We start from the raw sequence: 16009 nt of genomic DNA, 5'->3' as shown, positions 1-16009 counted from the left end.
TTTTTTTTTTGACCACTTTTTTTGTTGCCATTTTGTTGACGCTAAGGTATGTTTATAAGCACCCGAAAGAAGTGCAAAAAAAGCGTCACTGGGGTCACCAATAGGTCATTCTTAAAAGAATTATTTTAACGGGATGGAATCATCCTAAGATTACTGCAAAGGGACACATGCTGAGTGAATAATTTTGTGAGGAAAAAGGAGAAAATACACAGATGCAGAAACAGATAAGAGCATCCGTGCCAGAGGCAGTACTTAGCGGGGCCTCTATGTGAACATGTAGCTGTTCTGCATCATATGAGGTGAGAAGGACAAATTGAGAGAGCGAAGTTGATAGGAGGTCAGATTGGGACGAAGGCGATTTTTACAGGTGTTCATCAAAACATTTGACGCTTGAACCTACCACCTACTATGTATCACCTGATAATGTACACATGTACATATTAATATACTCACGGGAAAGCGCATATATTGTTTTACCCCTCCATTTTTGCTTGAACATTAGTACATATTGTTCCACATAAGGACTCTATCTTCGTGGCAGCGACAGCGACTCCGCTTCATCAATCTGTCTGGCAGAAATTCACACAGACAACATTTTCTAAACATAGATGTTCTGTGTCCCTTATTGTAGCGCTTTTTTTCTGAGCTCGCTTATCCTCTTTGTCCATATTTTCCCCTTAACAATTACCTCCTATCTGATAAAGCACCAAAGGGGATACTACATAGATTGGAAAACATATCCACAGAATTTTAGTATTTACAAATATAGGAAGAGCTGCGTAGCCAAGGGCAGAAACAGGTATCACCTGAAATATGAACCCAATTTACATCCCCATTTAGAGAGGAGAAATGAGTACGTAGTAAGTACTTGCGTACACAAGAGGAGGAGGGTGAGATTGTACTACATATACAGCAACCCCCTTGGCACGAGAAGGAGAAACAGAAATGATAAATTAAACCTGTATGAGTTGTCCCATTTCGAGCGTAGCCAATTAGAAGAGGAGTACAAATCGAACGTGAGAGAGGAAAAGAAAGATAAAATCATGAGCCCCACTTCGTCGGTTAGTGACATCATCAAAGAGGCAAACGGGGATGCTGCAAAACCGTGCGATGGTGATGTGAGTGAAGTCGAAAATATAGACGGAAATAATTCCTACCCACAAGGTAGCAACCTACATGTTCAACCAAAGTTGAACAGAACAGAGAAGCAAAAAATTATTCTAATTATCGGCGTAACATGCAGTGGGAAGACAAAGTTTAGCATAGACCTGTGTGAAGAACTATTAAAAAATAATGTACGATGCGAAATAATTAGTGCGGATTCTATGCAGGTTTACCAGAATTTCAAGGTAGGTATAGCCAAAGTAGAGGAAGAAGAAAAGAGGGATATAAAACACCACCTGTTGGATGTATGTGGACCGAAGGAAGAGTTCAGTGTGCACAAATTTATTAGTCATACGATACCTATCATCCGTAGCATAAGTGAGAGTAACAAATTGGCCATCGTTGTTGGAGGTACGCTTCTTTACGTTGAGTCGCTGCTGTGGGAATCTGTGGTAGATTTGGAAGAAGCCCATTGCGAAGCGCATACCGAAACGCACAGCGGAACGGATCCATATGAACACAAGACAAATGAAGAACTACATGCAGAACTAAAAAGGGTCGACGAAGAAAGGGCCAGTCAGTTGCACCAAAATGATAGGAAAAGAATTTGTAGAAGTTTAGACATTTTCTACTCACACAATAAAAAACATAGTGAGCTAATAAAAATGAGAAACCACAAAAATAATGATCTCAATAGGACAAGATATGCCCCTTGCGTTTTCTATCTGGATTACGATAATGATGATTTGCTACGGGGAAATATTCAGAAGAGAGTGGACAACATGGTTTCGAAGGGACTCTTGGACGAAGCCATAAAATTAAAAAAACTAAAGGAAAATGCAAATGTCAAGTTCTTTGGGAAGGGAATTAACCAAAGCATTGCATACAAAGAGTTTGATGCGTACATTGAAAAAAAAATGAACAATGTTAATGATGAAGATTTGTTCAACTTGTGTAAAGAAAACCTAATTAGGAAAACGTATAAGTATGCGAAGCGGCAGAGGAGGTGGGTATTAAACAGATTTGTAAAATGCTATAACATCCCGCTGAACAGGATAGACGTATCGCACGACTATGAAAGGAAGCTCGCAACAGCGGTGCAAACGGTACTGAAATTCTGCTGCAGTTGACAAAAAAAAAAAAAAATATGGGAAGAAAAGGGGATTGAAAAAATAACAAAGAAACACACAAATGTGATATGCATAGACGCAAACATAACGCGCTACATTAGTGAAAATGCACCTCCAAAAGGACTAAAAAAGAAAAAGAAAAGTAAAACAAAACAGACATGTGCAAATTTGCATACATTTGTATTTTTAATTCAGCTCCACTTTTAAAATATGCCTTTATTTATCTTCAACTCATTATGATTTTTTTTTTTTTTTTTTTTTTTTTTTTTTTTTTTTTTGTGATTTATTCATTGTCTCATTTCGTTTAAAAAACGTGAACTGCATGTGATGAAATTGGTCCTTCTTAATCTTCATCGTTTGAGAAGTGTCACGCAATTCTTCATCACTTCGTAGTTGCATTTCATGGCTATATATTTTTTTTCATTTTGCGACTACACACTGCGTTATCTCTTCACCGCAACGCTGTCGTGAAGGTAAATACACGTATGGACATGCCCGCGTATTCTCCATTATCCGTGTGCTAATTTTTTTTTTATTACGACCTGCTCGGCTGAAGGACATTGCAGATGTGCTTCTTCTGCTTGAGGTGTTCGTCCTTGAAGGCTTCTGTTAGGATAATGTTTTTCTCTCCCAATTTGATCCCCTGGTAATTGAGCAAAACGAGTGTTGCGTCTTCTGCCTTTTGGAATTTCAAAATTCCGTGCCCCATATTTCTTCCTGCGGAGGAGGTGGAAGCGCGATGCAATGGTGAGGGGAACTGGCAAAATGGATGTGGAACCCTCTGCTAAGACGACGAAAGAGGGGGAGGGGGGGGATCATTCCCATATATGAAACCGAACCTGTGTATTTATTCCTTCGTATGCGCGCTACGCAATTATTGTTGCCGATAAAATAATTAAAGAAATGCGTAACATCCTTGGAAGAAAGTCTGTTGTCTAAGTTACATATAAACAAAAAATTTGCGCCAAGGGTAATAGAATTGCTTGTGCGCTTATTCAGCCTGACACGTTCCCTTGTTAGTTCCTTTATGTGATTTTCTCCCGAATCTCGGATGTATGGCATTGTTTTAAATTTCCTGAAATACCTCGTTCTGTAGAGCTGGAACTTGGTTCTCTGCGCCTGTTGCGCTTCCCATTGGGGCTGCGCGGGGGAGCAGTTCAGACAGGTTTGTGCGCGGAAAATATACATATAAGTACATACATATATATACATACATATATATACGTATATATGTATATGTATGTATGCATATGTATATATAGGTGTATGCACATCTGCAGTGCGTCTGCGGGACGCAACTCCACGCGAGAGCCACATTCTTCCCTACTCCGAAATGGAGTTCTTTTGGCCCGAGGGTAAATCACACCTTCGGGCACTTACGCTTGGACATAACCGGAGTTGCATGGCAAATCGTGGAGACTCACTCGACATGCCATTCATTCTCACTTTTTTACAATTACCTTTTTTTTTAAGACAAATGAGTAGGCTAGCGGCAGAAAAAGTAGGAGTATCTTCAAAATTGTCATGGACTTTCTAAGGGGGGCACGTTCTCCGCGTTTGTCATGCTTGTTATATTTCGGCATTAGCAGGGATGACAACAGGGATGGGAAAAGGGGTAGCAGAAGGGATGACTCAATGGATGATTCTTTCATTCCTTGTGCAGCTTCCAGTACCCTCCTTAATCAAGTTCCCGTTATGGTGTATTTTGCGTGACCCCTGGAGATAAAGCATTTCACACATGTATTTTGGCACGACCACAGGGTTTCCTTTCACCCTTTGACGAATGCATTATACTGCGCTAGCCATGATCCACTCAATGGCGACAGTTGCATGTTCTCATTTGAGAATTTCGTAATAGGGGAAACGGCAAACTCTGAGGATGTTGAAACCCCCAGGTTATATGCCTTGGCGAAAAGCTCTTTTCCATTTGGGGGGGGAGTTTGCGCAGAAAAATGTTAAAACTAAAAAGTTGGGGGGAAAAGAAAAATTTCAAAAATAGGTGCATCAAAAAAGGTAAATCATGAAGGCGTATCAAATGCGTCACAATTTTGCCGCAAATGTGCGGAATCATATCCGGCACCATTTAATCATCCCAACGGCTGGAAAAAAAAAAAAAATCTTAAGATGACGGAGGAGACCGAATAAGGAGAAGAAGTAGCAACAGTGAAGGAGATCGCAAAATTAAAAAAAATCGATACCATAATTAAAAAGGTAAGGATACCTCCCGTAAGGGTAGAAGCTTTACACACTTAAGAAGTGCCGAAATAAGAGGCGCGAATTATCGGCATGGAGATTTAGCCAAGCGCAGAATTGCAAAATGGGAACTAATACAGTTTAACGGAGGAAGTTGTCTATCAAAAAGAAAAGGCAAAAGTTTGGGGAAAAAAAAAAAAAAAAAAATAAATAAATAAATAAAATAAAAAATAAATAAATAGAGAACAAATAAAAGAACAAACAAACTACAAACAAATAATGCAAACTACGCAGGGGTGGCGCTCAAGTCCCCCTCGGGGAACGGCGAAAACGCGAAAGGTATGATGGTGCGCACACGAGCGAAGAGTAACACAGGGAGGGTGGTATACATCCAACAATGCCGAATGTCCTATATGGAAATTATTTTCCGCAGTACGCTGAGATCATATGTGCGACGCGTTCTCTTGTCCCAAAATTGCAAAGCATCGCATAGGTTTTATTTTTAACCGTTTTAAGTGGCCCCTTTCAGCAGGAGAGTATATAGTAGTATACAAAAAGGTGTACACCGGAGTACAGTTTATTTGAAGAGGTAAAATGAACACACATGTGTAACATTTCTGTCACTTCGGCGAATGTTTTATCAAGAGGATGTTCCGCATAAAGAGGATTATGCCCCCATGGGAGTCCCGATCTTCATTCTCCATGACCTCGCCCACTACACGTATTATGAGAAAAAAAAAAAAAAACAAAAAAATCAGTTGCACTGGATCATCTTATTCAAAGAGTGGAATCTTTCAATCTTCATGAGACGTATTTTTTCGTTGTTGTTAAGTTCGCCTAAGTAGTCGTGATACTTTTTTATGTCTATTTCTTTTTTTGCGTTATGCTTGAGATGTCTAACGAATACTCTCTTCGAAATGGATGACTCAAACTCTATAATGAGTGGCTTGAGAAAATCTGTAGACTCTAAAACTATGGCATTACTGGTTAGGACATATTTTAAATCTTCCTGCTTGCACAGCTCGTCAATCATGCGCTCATTCAGTATAATGTTGCTGATAGATTTCATGTAAAGGTACCTTAGGAAGGTGTCTTTTTCGAACACCACAGCATTGCAATTGTAATTGTAACACATTAAAGTTTGTACCATTTCTTTATTCGACAAGAAATAGATATTTGTCTTGGTTCCTCTCATCAACGTTTTTGATGGTTCTATTAGTTTCTTTGCTTCAGGTAGAACTCTCTTTTTTTCCTCTTTTTCATCAGCAGTAGATTCTACATCGTCTTCCTCGACCACTTCTTCCTCTTCTTCCTTTCCATCCAACAGGGACTGTTTCCTGCTCGATTCTCCATCCTCACTCCTTAGGCTTGTAGGCGTAACAGATCTGAAGGAGATTGTTTTAGAATACAGGTTCTCTGTTTGATCCTCTTCGTTTACCGCAGCTGTGTATGATTCTTTTTTTTCGGAGTCCATGTAATCACTCTTCTCGTCATACTCCTTTAACCTCTTGGCATTTCTCAGGTCTTCCGATTTTATCCCGTTTTCTGTGGGGCAAATGGGCACAAGTAAAAATGTATGTATATATCCTGCAGCCACGTAAGCGTGTAAAATTCACGGGAAGGGTCTACAAACGTGCTATAAACGATGAACACACTCACGCAACGAATTAACACTACATGTAAGGTACCTGAATCAACCTTCTCTCGGGTAGCACAGACACAGCTACATATATTGGGAATTAATAAATTTCTGTCATCAGTATTCGAAATGTCAACGATTCTTCTGTAGTGTCCATTTCTCAATCGGATCAGTTTCGTCTTCCTTTTCTTTCCTTCTTCGGGCACAGCGTGTACTGGTGAGCTGAGATTCATTTTTAAGATGGACTTTCGGATTGGGTGTGGGAGGTGCGATGTATGGCGTACGACGTGCAAAGTGCGAAGTGCGAATGATGTGGAGTGGAGAGGCAAAACCGAAGAGAGGTCTCTTAATTGTGAACTTTCGTTTCGTGTTAAAAGAGGGGAAAAAAGTAGACCTGGGTGTGTATTCATATATGTGTAAACATATTTATATAGTTATTTTGAAACATGAGAAAATAGCTTTTTTACAATTTCATAAAAAAATAAAGACGGCTTGGGGACAATTTTAATTTTTTTTTTTTTTTTTAAGGAAAAATAAAAAGACGTACTCTCATTTGTGCATTTTTAAATTAATTTTTTTATTTTTCTTTATACAACAAATGTTGCTAAGGAGTGAGCAATCATTTGATCTTTTTATAGCTCAAAAATGTGTTACTTTTATTTATTTTTTTTTTTTTTTGTAATAGCACATGCAGTTAAATCTTCTTTTTCTGCTGTTTTTCTCCTTTGTCCTTTAAGTTCTTTTTTTTTTTTGCTCCATTTTGGGGGCAATTAGCTCTGTAAAAAAATTAATCTCTTCTTCTAACTACTACGCTAAGGCGCGCATGCATACATAAGGTACGCTGTGTGAACACATGGGTCCTCGTCGTAACATGTAAAAAAGGGATCTTTCAAGTTGTAAATTTGTTCAAGTGGTCCTTTACATACTTGGGCGTAGTTGTGTGAACACCTTTTGGTCATTTTGTTTAATTTTATTTAATTATATAATTATTATTATTTTTTATTTTATTTTATTTTTTTTTGTGAAAGAAAAAGACCCTATTTCAGTTTTTCCTCAATTGAAAGATTGTCTATTTATAAAACCACCCCCCCAAAAAAAAAAGCTCAGAACATCAAGTAGCTTTTGTTAACAAATAAAAAGTGGACAAACATAGTAGGACCAGATCGGAGCGTCTCAATGGAAGGACAACTGCGATGGTGATCAGTGCAATGCGGAAAATATTCAAAACCGCGCAGCTAAAATGTCGAAGTGGCAGAGCGGCAAAGCATTCCAAATAAAATAAGCAAAATAGTCACCAAGTGCGGAATTAATCATTCGCAGCGCGATTGACACTTCTCAAAAAATTGTGAAAAGGGTAAAAGCGAAAATTATCCCGTTAGCCCTAAAAAAATAGGCATTCAGGCAAAATTGCAAATTTGACTTGTCTAGGGAGTTAAAAATAAAAAATTACAAAGCGGCAAAAAAAAAAAAAAAAAAAAAAAAAAGACTTTTTACCTTCCATTGGGGGGAAAGCAACGTATATACACCAGTACACATGCGAAATTATCCACGCGTGTAATTCTTTCAAGGTGGTCAAAATGGAAACAAACGATTTCTCTCGTAAAATTCATTTTATCAATAACGCTGTTATTTACTGAAGTTAAATTCTTCATATAGGTTAACTTGTAATATGTGATTTTTTTTATTTAACAGTACTATGTCAATTTTTCGAAAATAAAAAAAAAAAAAAAAAAAAAAAAAAAAAATGATGAAAACAGTTGTATTTTTAATTTTTCTCTTCCTATTTTGCGCTGAAATAAGTCTAACGCTAAGAATCGGAAATGGGGAAACTCAACCTAAGGATGGCATGTTTCTCCAAATTGATAGAGATATGGTAAAGTGAAAAACTTTTTTTTTTTTTTTCTCTCTACATGGAGGTTTACTTTTCCCAAATAATCTGCCTTCTGTCTTTCCTTCGCTTTTTATCAAGCATACACTTCATTTAAGTGTACCTTTTCTTCGCGCGCACACCCTCAAAAAGGTGAAGGAAAAAAGAAAAAAAATTCATTTATAATATGTACTCCCAAATTACAGAATGAGCCCCCTTATTCGATCATTAATGTTTACTACACCGAGTCGATTATGAACGAAGATTTATTAAAAGAAATGTAAGGGCACACAAATGAGTCGTTCAATCAATCAAAGGGAAGAGCAATTCGCAACTTCCCTTCTTCATGCAAATGGGGAAATGTCACATTTAATTTGTTCCCGTTATGTTCTAGAGAAAACAACAGGAAAATAGAGCAAAACAAAATGAAGAATTATTTCAGGAAGGTTTGTATCGTGCAGAGGGCCAAAGCGCTTAAAGTTGCTTGTCCAGACGGGTAGATATATTCACACTCTGCGTGGTACATATAATACACACGCACGCATGAAATACTTTTTTTCCTTTTTTACTCAAAAAGCAGAATTTGACAGGCAACAAATATTTCATGGACTACTCGAAAAAACAAGTATATACGAGAGAGACCAATTTGCTTCTGTCACTTTGCCTTTTTATTTTCTCTCAAATTTGTGCGCACGAGATGTGTGTTTCCATGGAGAGGAAGAGTGTGTATATGTGTGTGGATATCATCGGGCGAATGATTTGTCATGGGAATATTTTCTTACTCCCACTTATGTGATCCTTATTCTTATTGTTGCTCATGTGTGTACCGACACTTACATATGTCTTTTCCTCACCCTTCATATTTTTATTGCGCATTTGGAACACCTCTTCACTTTTTCTTTAATTTACAGAGGGAGCAAATGGAGATACTACTCGGTACGTTTACTAGTAAATGAAAGGATGAGAAGTAGTAATTTTGTGAGCATAAACACCTTGCGTATCTACATTATGGATGCAAGTTAACTTGGTGGAATAGTGGAAAGTGGGAAAAAGAAAGTATCGCATACTTTTCTGTATCGAAATAGGTTTATGTAGTGCCACACCCAAGAGGCGCAATTTATGTACCCATCAGTTTTGCATACACAGTTGTAACTTTAAAAAAAAAAAAATTTGTTTTTTTTTTATTGGGTAATCACATCTCATAATTGTTCCTTTCGTAATTTTTGCCAATTTAAACATTCTGGAAAGGCGCTAACGGTTATTTGCGTGTCTGCCCTGTGGAAATGAAAAGAGGAAATATTCAGTTAAATCCCTCAGGGAAGACACGCAAATAACTGTTAACGCCCTTCATTACTGGAATAAGAAAGTTCCGATGCGCACACTGTTACGTAAAATTTTTCTTAACATATTTTTGCTCTTTTTTTTTTTTTTTTTTTTTTTTTCTTGACAGATCTGATGGGATAGATCTATGGAGAATTTAAAAAATTCGTCAGCCTGGATAATTATTTACAAAGTATGCACAACGCCATTTAAAGTTGGTAATGAATGAGAGTGAAAAGGAAGGCATTTGTTTTGTACACCCAATTTATTACATGTTTATTGCTCATTAAGTTTACTTTTACTTACACCTGCATTCCTTCCGCCTTTTCAAACAGGAAGCGGAAGGAAAAAAAAAATATTTGAAAGTTTGTCCAGCGTGAAAGTGATATTCCAATTTTTTCTTTTTTTTTTTTTTCTTTTTTTCACTTCCTGTACATTGTGTTAAAGTTCCAGTTTTGTGGAAAAATCACACGTTAAAAATGTAGAGGGGGGAGTGGGTATATAGGGAGATGTTTTCACTCTGCCGTTACGGAAGAATGGGAAGTGAAGAGTCAACATTTTAATGGATGGTCGTGCAATGAATGCGTTTTAAAAAGTACTGCGAAATGTTTTGTGTATGTGCCCTGTAATAAAATTTATTGTGGACTAATTCGGACAACCCTACGTAAATTATTTTATTTTTTTTTTTTTTGTCACTGAATATATCAAAACTGACATGACGCCATCAACTCACATTTTGTCATGTCAATATAGGAACATTTTTAACATGCATGGGAGAAGACAAGTTGGTACTTTTTGTTTCCCTTTACCTTATCGCCCATTCATTCGGTAACAGAACATAAAAAAATGACCAATGTAGGTGTTTACAACTCTGCCGGGGAGCTTCCAACGCATGGTCCTTTCTTCCTCTCCTCTCTCTTTTTTGTTTTTTTTTAAATGTGTACGCGCATAAGAAGTACAAAAAAGAAGAAGGGTACACGCTAACTGCTTTAATAGGCTGTTTAATTTTTCATGAAAAAGAACATGAGGTCAAGTCACAAGAGATGTAAAGTAACATTTTTTCCGTATTGACTAGCAATTGTTTTTTTTTTTTTTTCTTTTTTTATCTGCTCATTTAAATAATTTTGTTCTTTTTCGCAATTTCCTGTAAAGTGGACGTTGCTTTCTCATGTGAGAAATAAAATTTTTTATGTTGCAAATCGAACTGCTTCGTTTTTCATCGTTTAGAGCACATGCCTGGTGCTCTCATCACCTCCCCTTTTTTGTCCACTTATTGGCTGTTCTGTTTTCCTTTGGGACGCCTAGCATTTTCGTTTTTACCTCATTGTGGATTCATAGGATGTAGCTAACCAACCAAGTGGCGTCTCTGCGAGGGGGCACCAGGGACAAGACGATTCCAACTTGAGTACACGTATGCGTATTAGGGGGGGGGGGAGGGGGCATCATATAAGCATGTAACATATACCCAGTCCTGCATGCGTTCGTTCGAATTTGTAGGCCCATTTGCGCGCCGTGAAATGTACTTCATTGGCTACCCCCCCCCCCCCTTTTAGGGTATATTCTTTTACAAGCTGCATCGCAAAACGGGTGGCGGGAAAAAAAGTTCCTCGTTTTTTTCTCAGGTATACAAAATTAAGTATTTTTTTTTTTTTTTTTTTTTTTTTTTTTTTTTTTTTTTTGACCTATGAAAGTACATTTCATTTGACCGTTTCCGTTTATATAATAAAGCAGCCCATTTTCGTACCATTAAAATTTAAACAAAACTGTTGAGGTGATATTGAAGCCTCTGCCAAAGTAAGCTGGGTTCCCCCCCCCCCCCCCCATTCGGGCAAGTAATATATAACTTGCAAAGGGCGTGCTTAAATGGGGCAAAATGTAAAAGTAAATATATATATACTAAACATATGTATATATATACACGTGCTATTCACTGCGAGCATATCCTTAAAATAATGCACAATTTTTTTTTTTTTTTTGATACATTTTTTATATATCGGCTCTTCATGCCCACGACAAGCATACGTCTTCTTTCTCATCGTTATTTACATTCTATATGTATATGTTTTCCGTTTGACAATTCCCTCATATTATGTCATTTTTTTTTTTTTTTTTTTTTTTTTTTCTTCTTCTTTTTCTTGTTCACATATATATATATATATTTTTTTTTTCTCTCTTTACCATTGCGTTATGAAGGTTTATTTGATAAAATTAAGAAAGGAGCAGGCGATTATATATAAATTGTTCGCTTGCGCGGAGTCATTTTAAGGTTTTCGTAATGAGAACTGATTTTTTTGAAGGTCCTGGCATGCTGTAGTACGGGTAGAAATTTTTTTCATTAGCCATTACTCCCATCTAGCCACCACAGTGGCAAATTGTTATATGTACGTAGGTATATGTTGTTTCGTTTTATGGAGGATTTAAGTGGTCACTCCGAGTGAGCGTTCTTATGCAAGTCTCTCTTGTGCGAACCCTTTAACGAAGGGGAAAACTCCCTCTGGATTTTCTCACGATTGATCATTTTCACCCTCCCTGCAACTTTATAAAAGGTTGCAAAAGGTATACACGCCTTCTTTGTCCTACAGAGTACCCACCACCTGTTTATGTACCAACAGAAAAAAGCGATTAAAAAAAGGTGCTTAAAATTACTGTCCCCACTACCTTTTTACTGCGTCTTGCGAGTAGTCCATATATATATATATATATATGCTCTTACGTGTATGGACGGTTGCGCCCATCACACAGCAGTGCTTGTTGGGGGTGCCACCGTTGGTAAGTGCCCACCCATATATACACGGGGGGGGATAATCTCCCATCAGTCACACTCTGCGAAGCGGTACCCAGAACACATGTCCAGAAAGGAACAAACGATAAAGTGCCTCATGCGGTAAAAACAAAATGAATGATAATTCAATAAAAATAAATGACAACACGTTAAGTGTGGAAAGCTGGATAGAGCAACCAACGGTACGGAATGATGAAAATGAGAAAGAAAACTTAAACCAACGGAACAAAGAAGCGAAACATAACGATTCAGAAAGCAGAGCAGAAAAAAAGATAAGTAAAAACAAGGAAGATTTAAAGAGACAAGATGAAAACGACAGCGAAATAGCCATCAAGAAAGAAATCAATCAAATAAATGAAGGTGCTAATTGCACGAATTCGGATACAACAAAGGATTATACAATTATTGTTCCCCCAAGGAAAAAAATGAGAAACATGACAGAGGAGGAGGTTGAAGGGGGTAGTCAAACCGGTGGAAAGGTCAAAGGGGAGGGGAGTTTCATGCCCTCAGTGAATGGCCACAGTAGTGAACAGGAGTACATCACGGAATCGCTGCAAAGCAGTTCCTTCAATTTAAAGCGTAAAAAAAAAAAGTTAAAAAAGAAGAACATTTGCGAAAGTAGCAAGGGGGAGGAGAATGATGAAGGGGAAAAAAGTGGAAAAAATAAATCAAAAAGAAAAAAAAGACCTAAAGGAAAAAATGCACAATGTGAGAAGTATGACCAGATGGCCGACCAGTCAAGCAATGAGGGAGGCACTGGAGACAGCAGCGAGGAGAACAGCCAAGGCAGAAACGATGGAAGTAGTGGAGAAGACGATTTAAGCAATTCCCTTCCGAAAAAAAAAGGCAAAAAAATGGACAAACAGAAAATACGTAATATGTTAAGGGAAAAGCTAAACAAAACGAAGAAAATGAACTTTAAAAAGGAAAAGAATAACTTGAAAAATGAAAAACAAAAGTATGCCAAGTATAAGAGGAACAAAGAAAATATCAAGATGACCTTCGACGTTACCAGCCGCTTTACAGTCCTAGGTTGTGATTGGGACAATATATCCAGTGCAGACATTTTCTATCTCTTTGAATCATATTACAATTTTGAAAAGAGGAAAAAAAAAAACATAGATTATACTAAAAGTAGAGCTGTCAAGAAGGTCACTATATACACCTCCAAATATGGAGAAAAGAAGCTGAAGCAGGAGAAGAAACATGGCCCAAAAATTAATTTAGATATTCTAAAGATGAAGAGGAAAGGAGACGGAGCTGTATATAGGCAGAACAACTTTCTAGATTACTTCCAGGAGGAAGAGGAGGAAGACGACGATGATAATGATAGTGCTAATGATGATGATGGTGATGATGATAATGATAATGCTAATGATAATGATGATGATGAGAATGTGAATGAGAATGAGGAGGGAGCACTGAACTCAAGCGGCCACAGCGACAGTGACAGCAGCAGAGACGCCGAAGGAAGTGTTAATAATGACGAGAGCGTCGAAAGTGACGGAAGCGCAGACTCGGATGACAGTGAGGATCGAGACGACAGCACAGGTGACGACGAAAGTTCGGACTCAGACAGCAGCGCAGGTGAAGATGCCAAAGGTAAGAAGGGGAAATCAGATGGGAGGGACTCTTCCAAGGCCAAACTGAAAAAAAAAGAAAACGAGCAAGCCATTCTGCATAGCAGCCTGAGTGCCGACGAGGAGGAAGAAAATGAAAAAATCCGACTATACCAAATCCAGCGTTCAAGATATTATTTCGCAGTAGTAGAATGTTATAATAAAGAAATAGTAGAATTTCTATATGAAGAATTAAACGACATGGATGCAGATTTCTGCATCAATTATTTAGATCTTAGGATAATTGATGATGAATGCTCCCTTGATGACTATAAAGTGAAGGAAACATGCAGTAAGATACCTGATAATTATCAATTCCATTATAGCGTGAGCACACCTTTAAAACATACGCATGCCAAGTCAACATGGGATGAAAATCCCAAGAGGAAAAAACTTCTGTCCACAAGATTTAGTGAAGAGAAGTTAAGGGAGCTGGACTTGAAGGAATATCTAGCTAATTCATCATCCAGCGATGAGGAAGAGCAGAACGAGCAGGGGCAAAATCACAACAAGGATAACTCACCACTTAACAAAAGGGAAAAAGACAACAGAGAATATTACAGAAAGCTCCTCCTTGGCGATTGGTTAAACGATGATGATACTGAAAATGCTCAAAAGGAAGAGCCAAATCGAAGAATGGAGAAAACTAGTGGTAAAGGTACACGTGAAAACGACGTGAGCAAAATGAACTTCTCCATGTACATGGATGAAATGGATGAAGATTTGGAAGACAAGGAGGGAATAATCAATTTCTCGAAAGAAGGAATTCTTTCCTCGAATAAGAACGCGCGTGGAAGTATCACGAACGAGTTAGCTGAAAATCACCATGAAAAAGGTGGTGAAAAAATCAAGCGTAAAGCGAAATCAATCGCCACTGCGAGCGCGGTGGACGATGCTGATGATAGCGATAACGAAAACGAAGTTGTAACCGTTTTCAAAAACATGCTAAAAAATAAGGACCAAAAGGAAGAGAAGAAAAGTCCGTGGGATAAGTACCTAGATAGGGTAAAACAGAAAAAGAAATTAAAGAAAAAGGCCTACTTGGAATCACTAAAAAAGAAAGATGAAGAAATAAAAAAAATCATAACGAAAAAAACAAACAAAAGGAAAAAAGATGTCATGTTTAAAAGCCACGGAGAAAACCTCCTAGATAAAGTAAATGATGGCCACGTAATTGATAGCAGATTTGCTGATTTGTACAAAAATAAAGATTTTAATTTGGACATTACAAACCCGAACTTTAAGAAGACCAAATTTAATGAAGAAATCTTGCAGAAGAAGAAGTTATAAAGAGGATTGCCATATGGGAGAGTCGTCCTAGCAAAATATAAACTGCTCAAATTAGTAGAGGGGTGCTCGTGGAAATGTTAAAAATTGTGCGAGTGCAACGTGCGCTGGTGCGCAGCTGAGCGGTTGAGTCAACCCTTGTTTTGTCTTCATGCACGTACACGTGCACGAGCGAATATATGTGCATATTTTTCCTTGCCATTTATTTACTCCCCTGCGTAAGGTTTTTTTCTCTATTCCTTCCACAACGCCCATTTGTGCAAAAAAAAAAAGAAAAAATGCCTAAAGGGTTTTTTTGCGCAGATGTTGTTGCATGTGCTGCGTATATTGCTCTAAGACTTTTTTTTTTTTTTTTCCCCCTGTTTTCGTGCAAACTTCAAATGTATATTTATTGCGTGCAAGTGGACACGCGTGTAGTGATGCTATTCGGCATGCAGTGAGTTGCACCCTGAACTGTGCCGTTAATTACGCCATCACTACGGCCAATTACATGTTCGCTCCAAACTTCTTTATTTTTCCCTTCACTTTACCTCGTCCAATTTGCTAATTTTTAATTTGTTCCATAATTCGCTAATCATGAGCAACTCCACATTGCATAGAATTAGTCTTATATGCAAAACATACCTCGGAGAAAGGACGAACAGTGTTATCGTAAAATTTGCTGTTCGTTGCAGTCCTCGGGGGAAGAATGTGCCAACTTTTCTTTACAAATGGGCGCATAAGTAGGACACGAGCCATTTGAGGAGCTCGCCATGGTTAATTTCTCGCTCTTCGGAACTATTGGTCTTCCCTTGATGGTTGATCGTGTGTGTACAGGTAAATTTTCTTTTTCTTTTTTTTCATATGAAGGGGATAAAAAAAAACTCTCCCTTTCTTGTTCATTAAAAGAAAAAGTAAGTATAACACGAAAACAGCGCTGATGTTGATTAAGGAATGCTTCCATAAAAGATGACGTTAAGCTAATCAGCCGTAGAGATATTTTTACTGATAATTCATTTATGTGACAAAATTAAATTATAGAGAATTTTTTTGATGTTGCAATTGTTAGGGGTACATGGGATAATGGAG

General features: G+C 37.7%; 5 protein-coding genes across 5 annotated transcripts; 3 read left to right on the top strand and 2 right to left on the bottom strand.

The window, feature by feature from the left end:
• Positions 1-608: 608 nt before the first annotated feature.
• PKNH_1307500 (tRNA dimethylallyltransferase, putative) lies at positions 609-2234 on the top strand (the record flags this gene model as incomplete). Its single annotated transcript, XM_002260545.1, has 1 exon — positions 609-2234. The coding sequence occupies one exon, from the start codon at positions 609-611 to the stop codon at positions 2232-2234; it is 1626 nt and encodes a 541-aa protein (XP_002260581.1).
• Positions 2235-2769: 535 nt separating this feature from the next.
• On the bottom strand, positions 2770-3760 carry PKNH_1307400 (RNA-binding protein, putative; the record flags this gene model as incomplete). The annotated part of the gene is made up of 3 exons (XM_039113499.1): positions 2770-2951; positions 3074-3374; positions 3695-3760. The coding sequence occupies 3 exons, from the start codon at positions 3758-3760 to the stop codon at positions 2770-2772; spliced, it is 549 nt and encodes a 182-aa protein (XP_038969880.1).
• Positions 3761-5181: 1421 nt separating this feature from the next.
• Positions 5182-6299, bottom strand: PKNH_1307300 (conserved Plasmodium protein, unknown function; the record flags this gene model as incomplete). The annotated part of the gene is made up of 2 exons (XM_039113498.1): positions 5182-5972; positions 6116-6299. 2 exons carry the CDS (start codon positions 6297-6299, stop codon positions 5182-5184), a joined length of 975 nt encoding a protein of 324 aa, XP_038969879.1.
• Positions 6300-7810: 1511 nt separating this feature from the next.
• On the top strand, positions 7811-9397 carry PKNH_1307200 (LIMP protein, putative; the record flags this gene model as incomplete). Its single annotated transcript, XM_002260542.1, has 6 exons — positions 7811-7939; positions 8140-8213; positions 8328-8379; positions 8514-8558; positions 8845-8869; positions 9384-9397. 6 exons carry the CDS (start codon positions 7811-7813, stop codon positions 9395-9397), a joined length of 339 nt encoding a protein of 112 aa, XP_002260578.1.
• A 2751-nt stretch (positions 9398-12148) lies between these two features.
• Positions 12149-14944, top strand: PKNH_1307100 (uncharacterized protein; the record flags this gene model as incomplete). Its single annotated transcript, XM_002260541.1, has 1 exon — positions 12149-14944. One exon carries the CDS (start codon positions 12149-12151, stop codon positions 14942-14944), a length of 2796 nt encoding a protein of 931 aa, XP_002260577.1.
• Between the last annotated feature and the right edge of the window lie 1065 nt (positions 14945-16009).

This window comes from Plasmodium knowlesi (genome assembly GCF_000006355.2).
Source record: "Plasmodium knowlesi strain H genome assembly, chromosome: 13".
NCBI classification, from domain to species: domain Eukaryota; phylum Apicomplexa; class Aconoidasida; order Haemosporida; family Plasmodiidae; genus Plasmodium; species Plasmodium knowlesi.
This window is presented reverse-complemented; position numbering and strand designations above follow the sequence as displayed.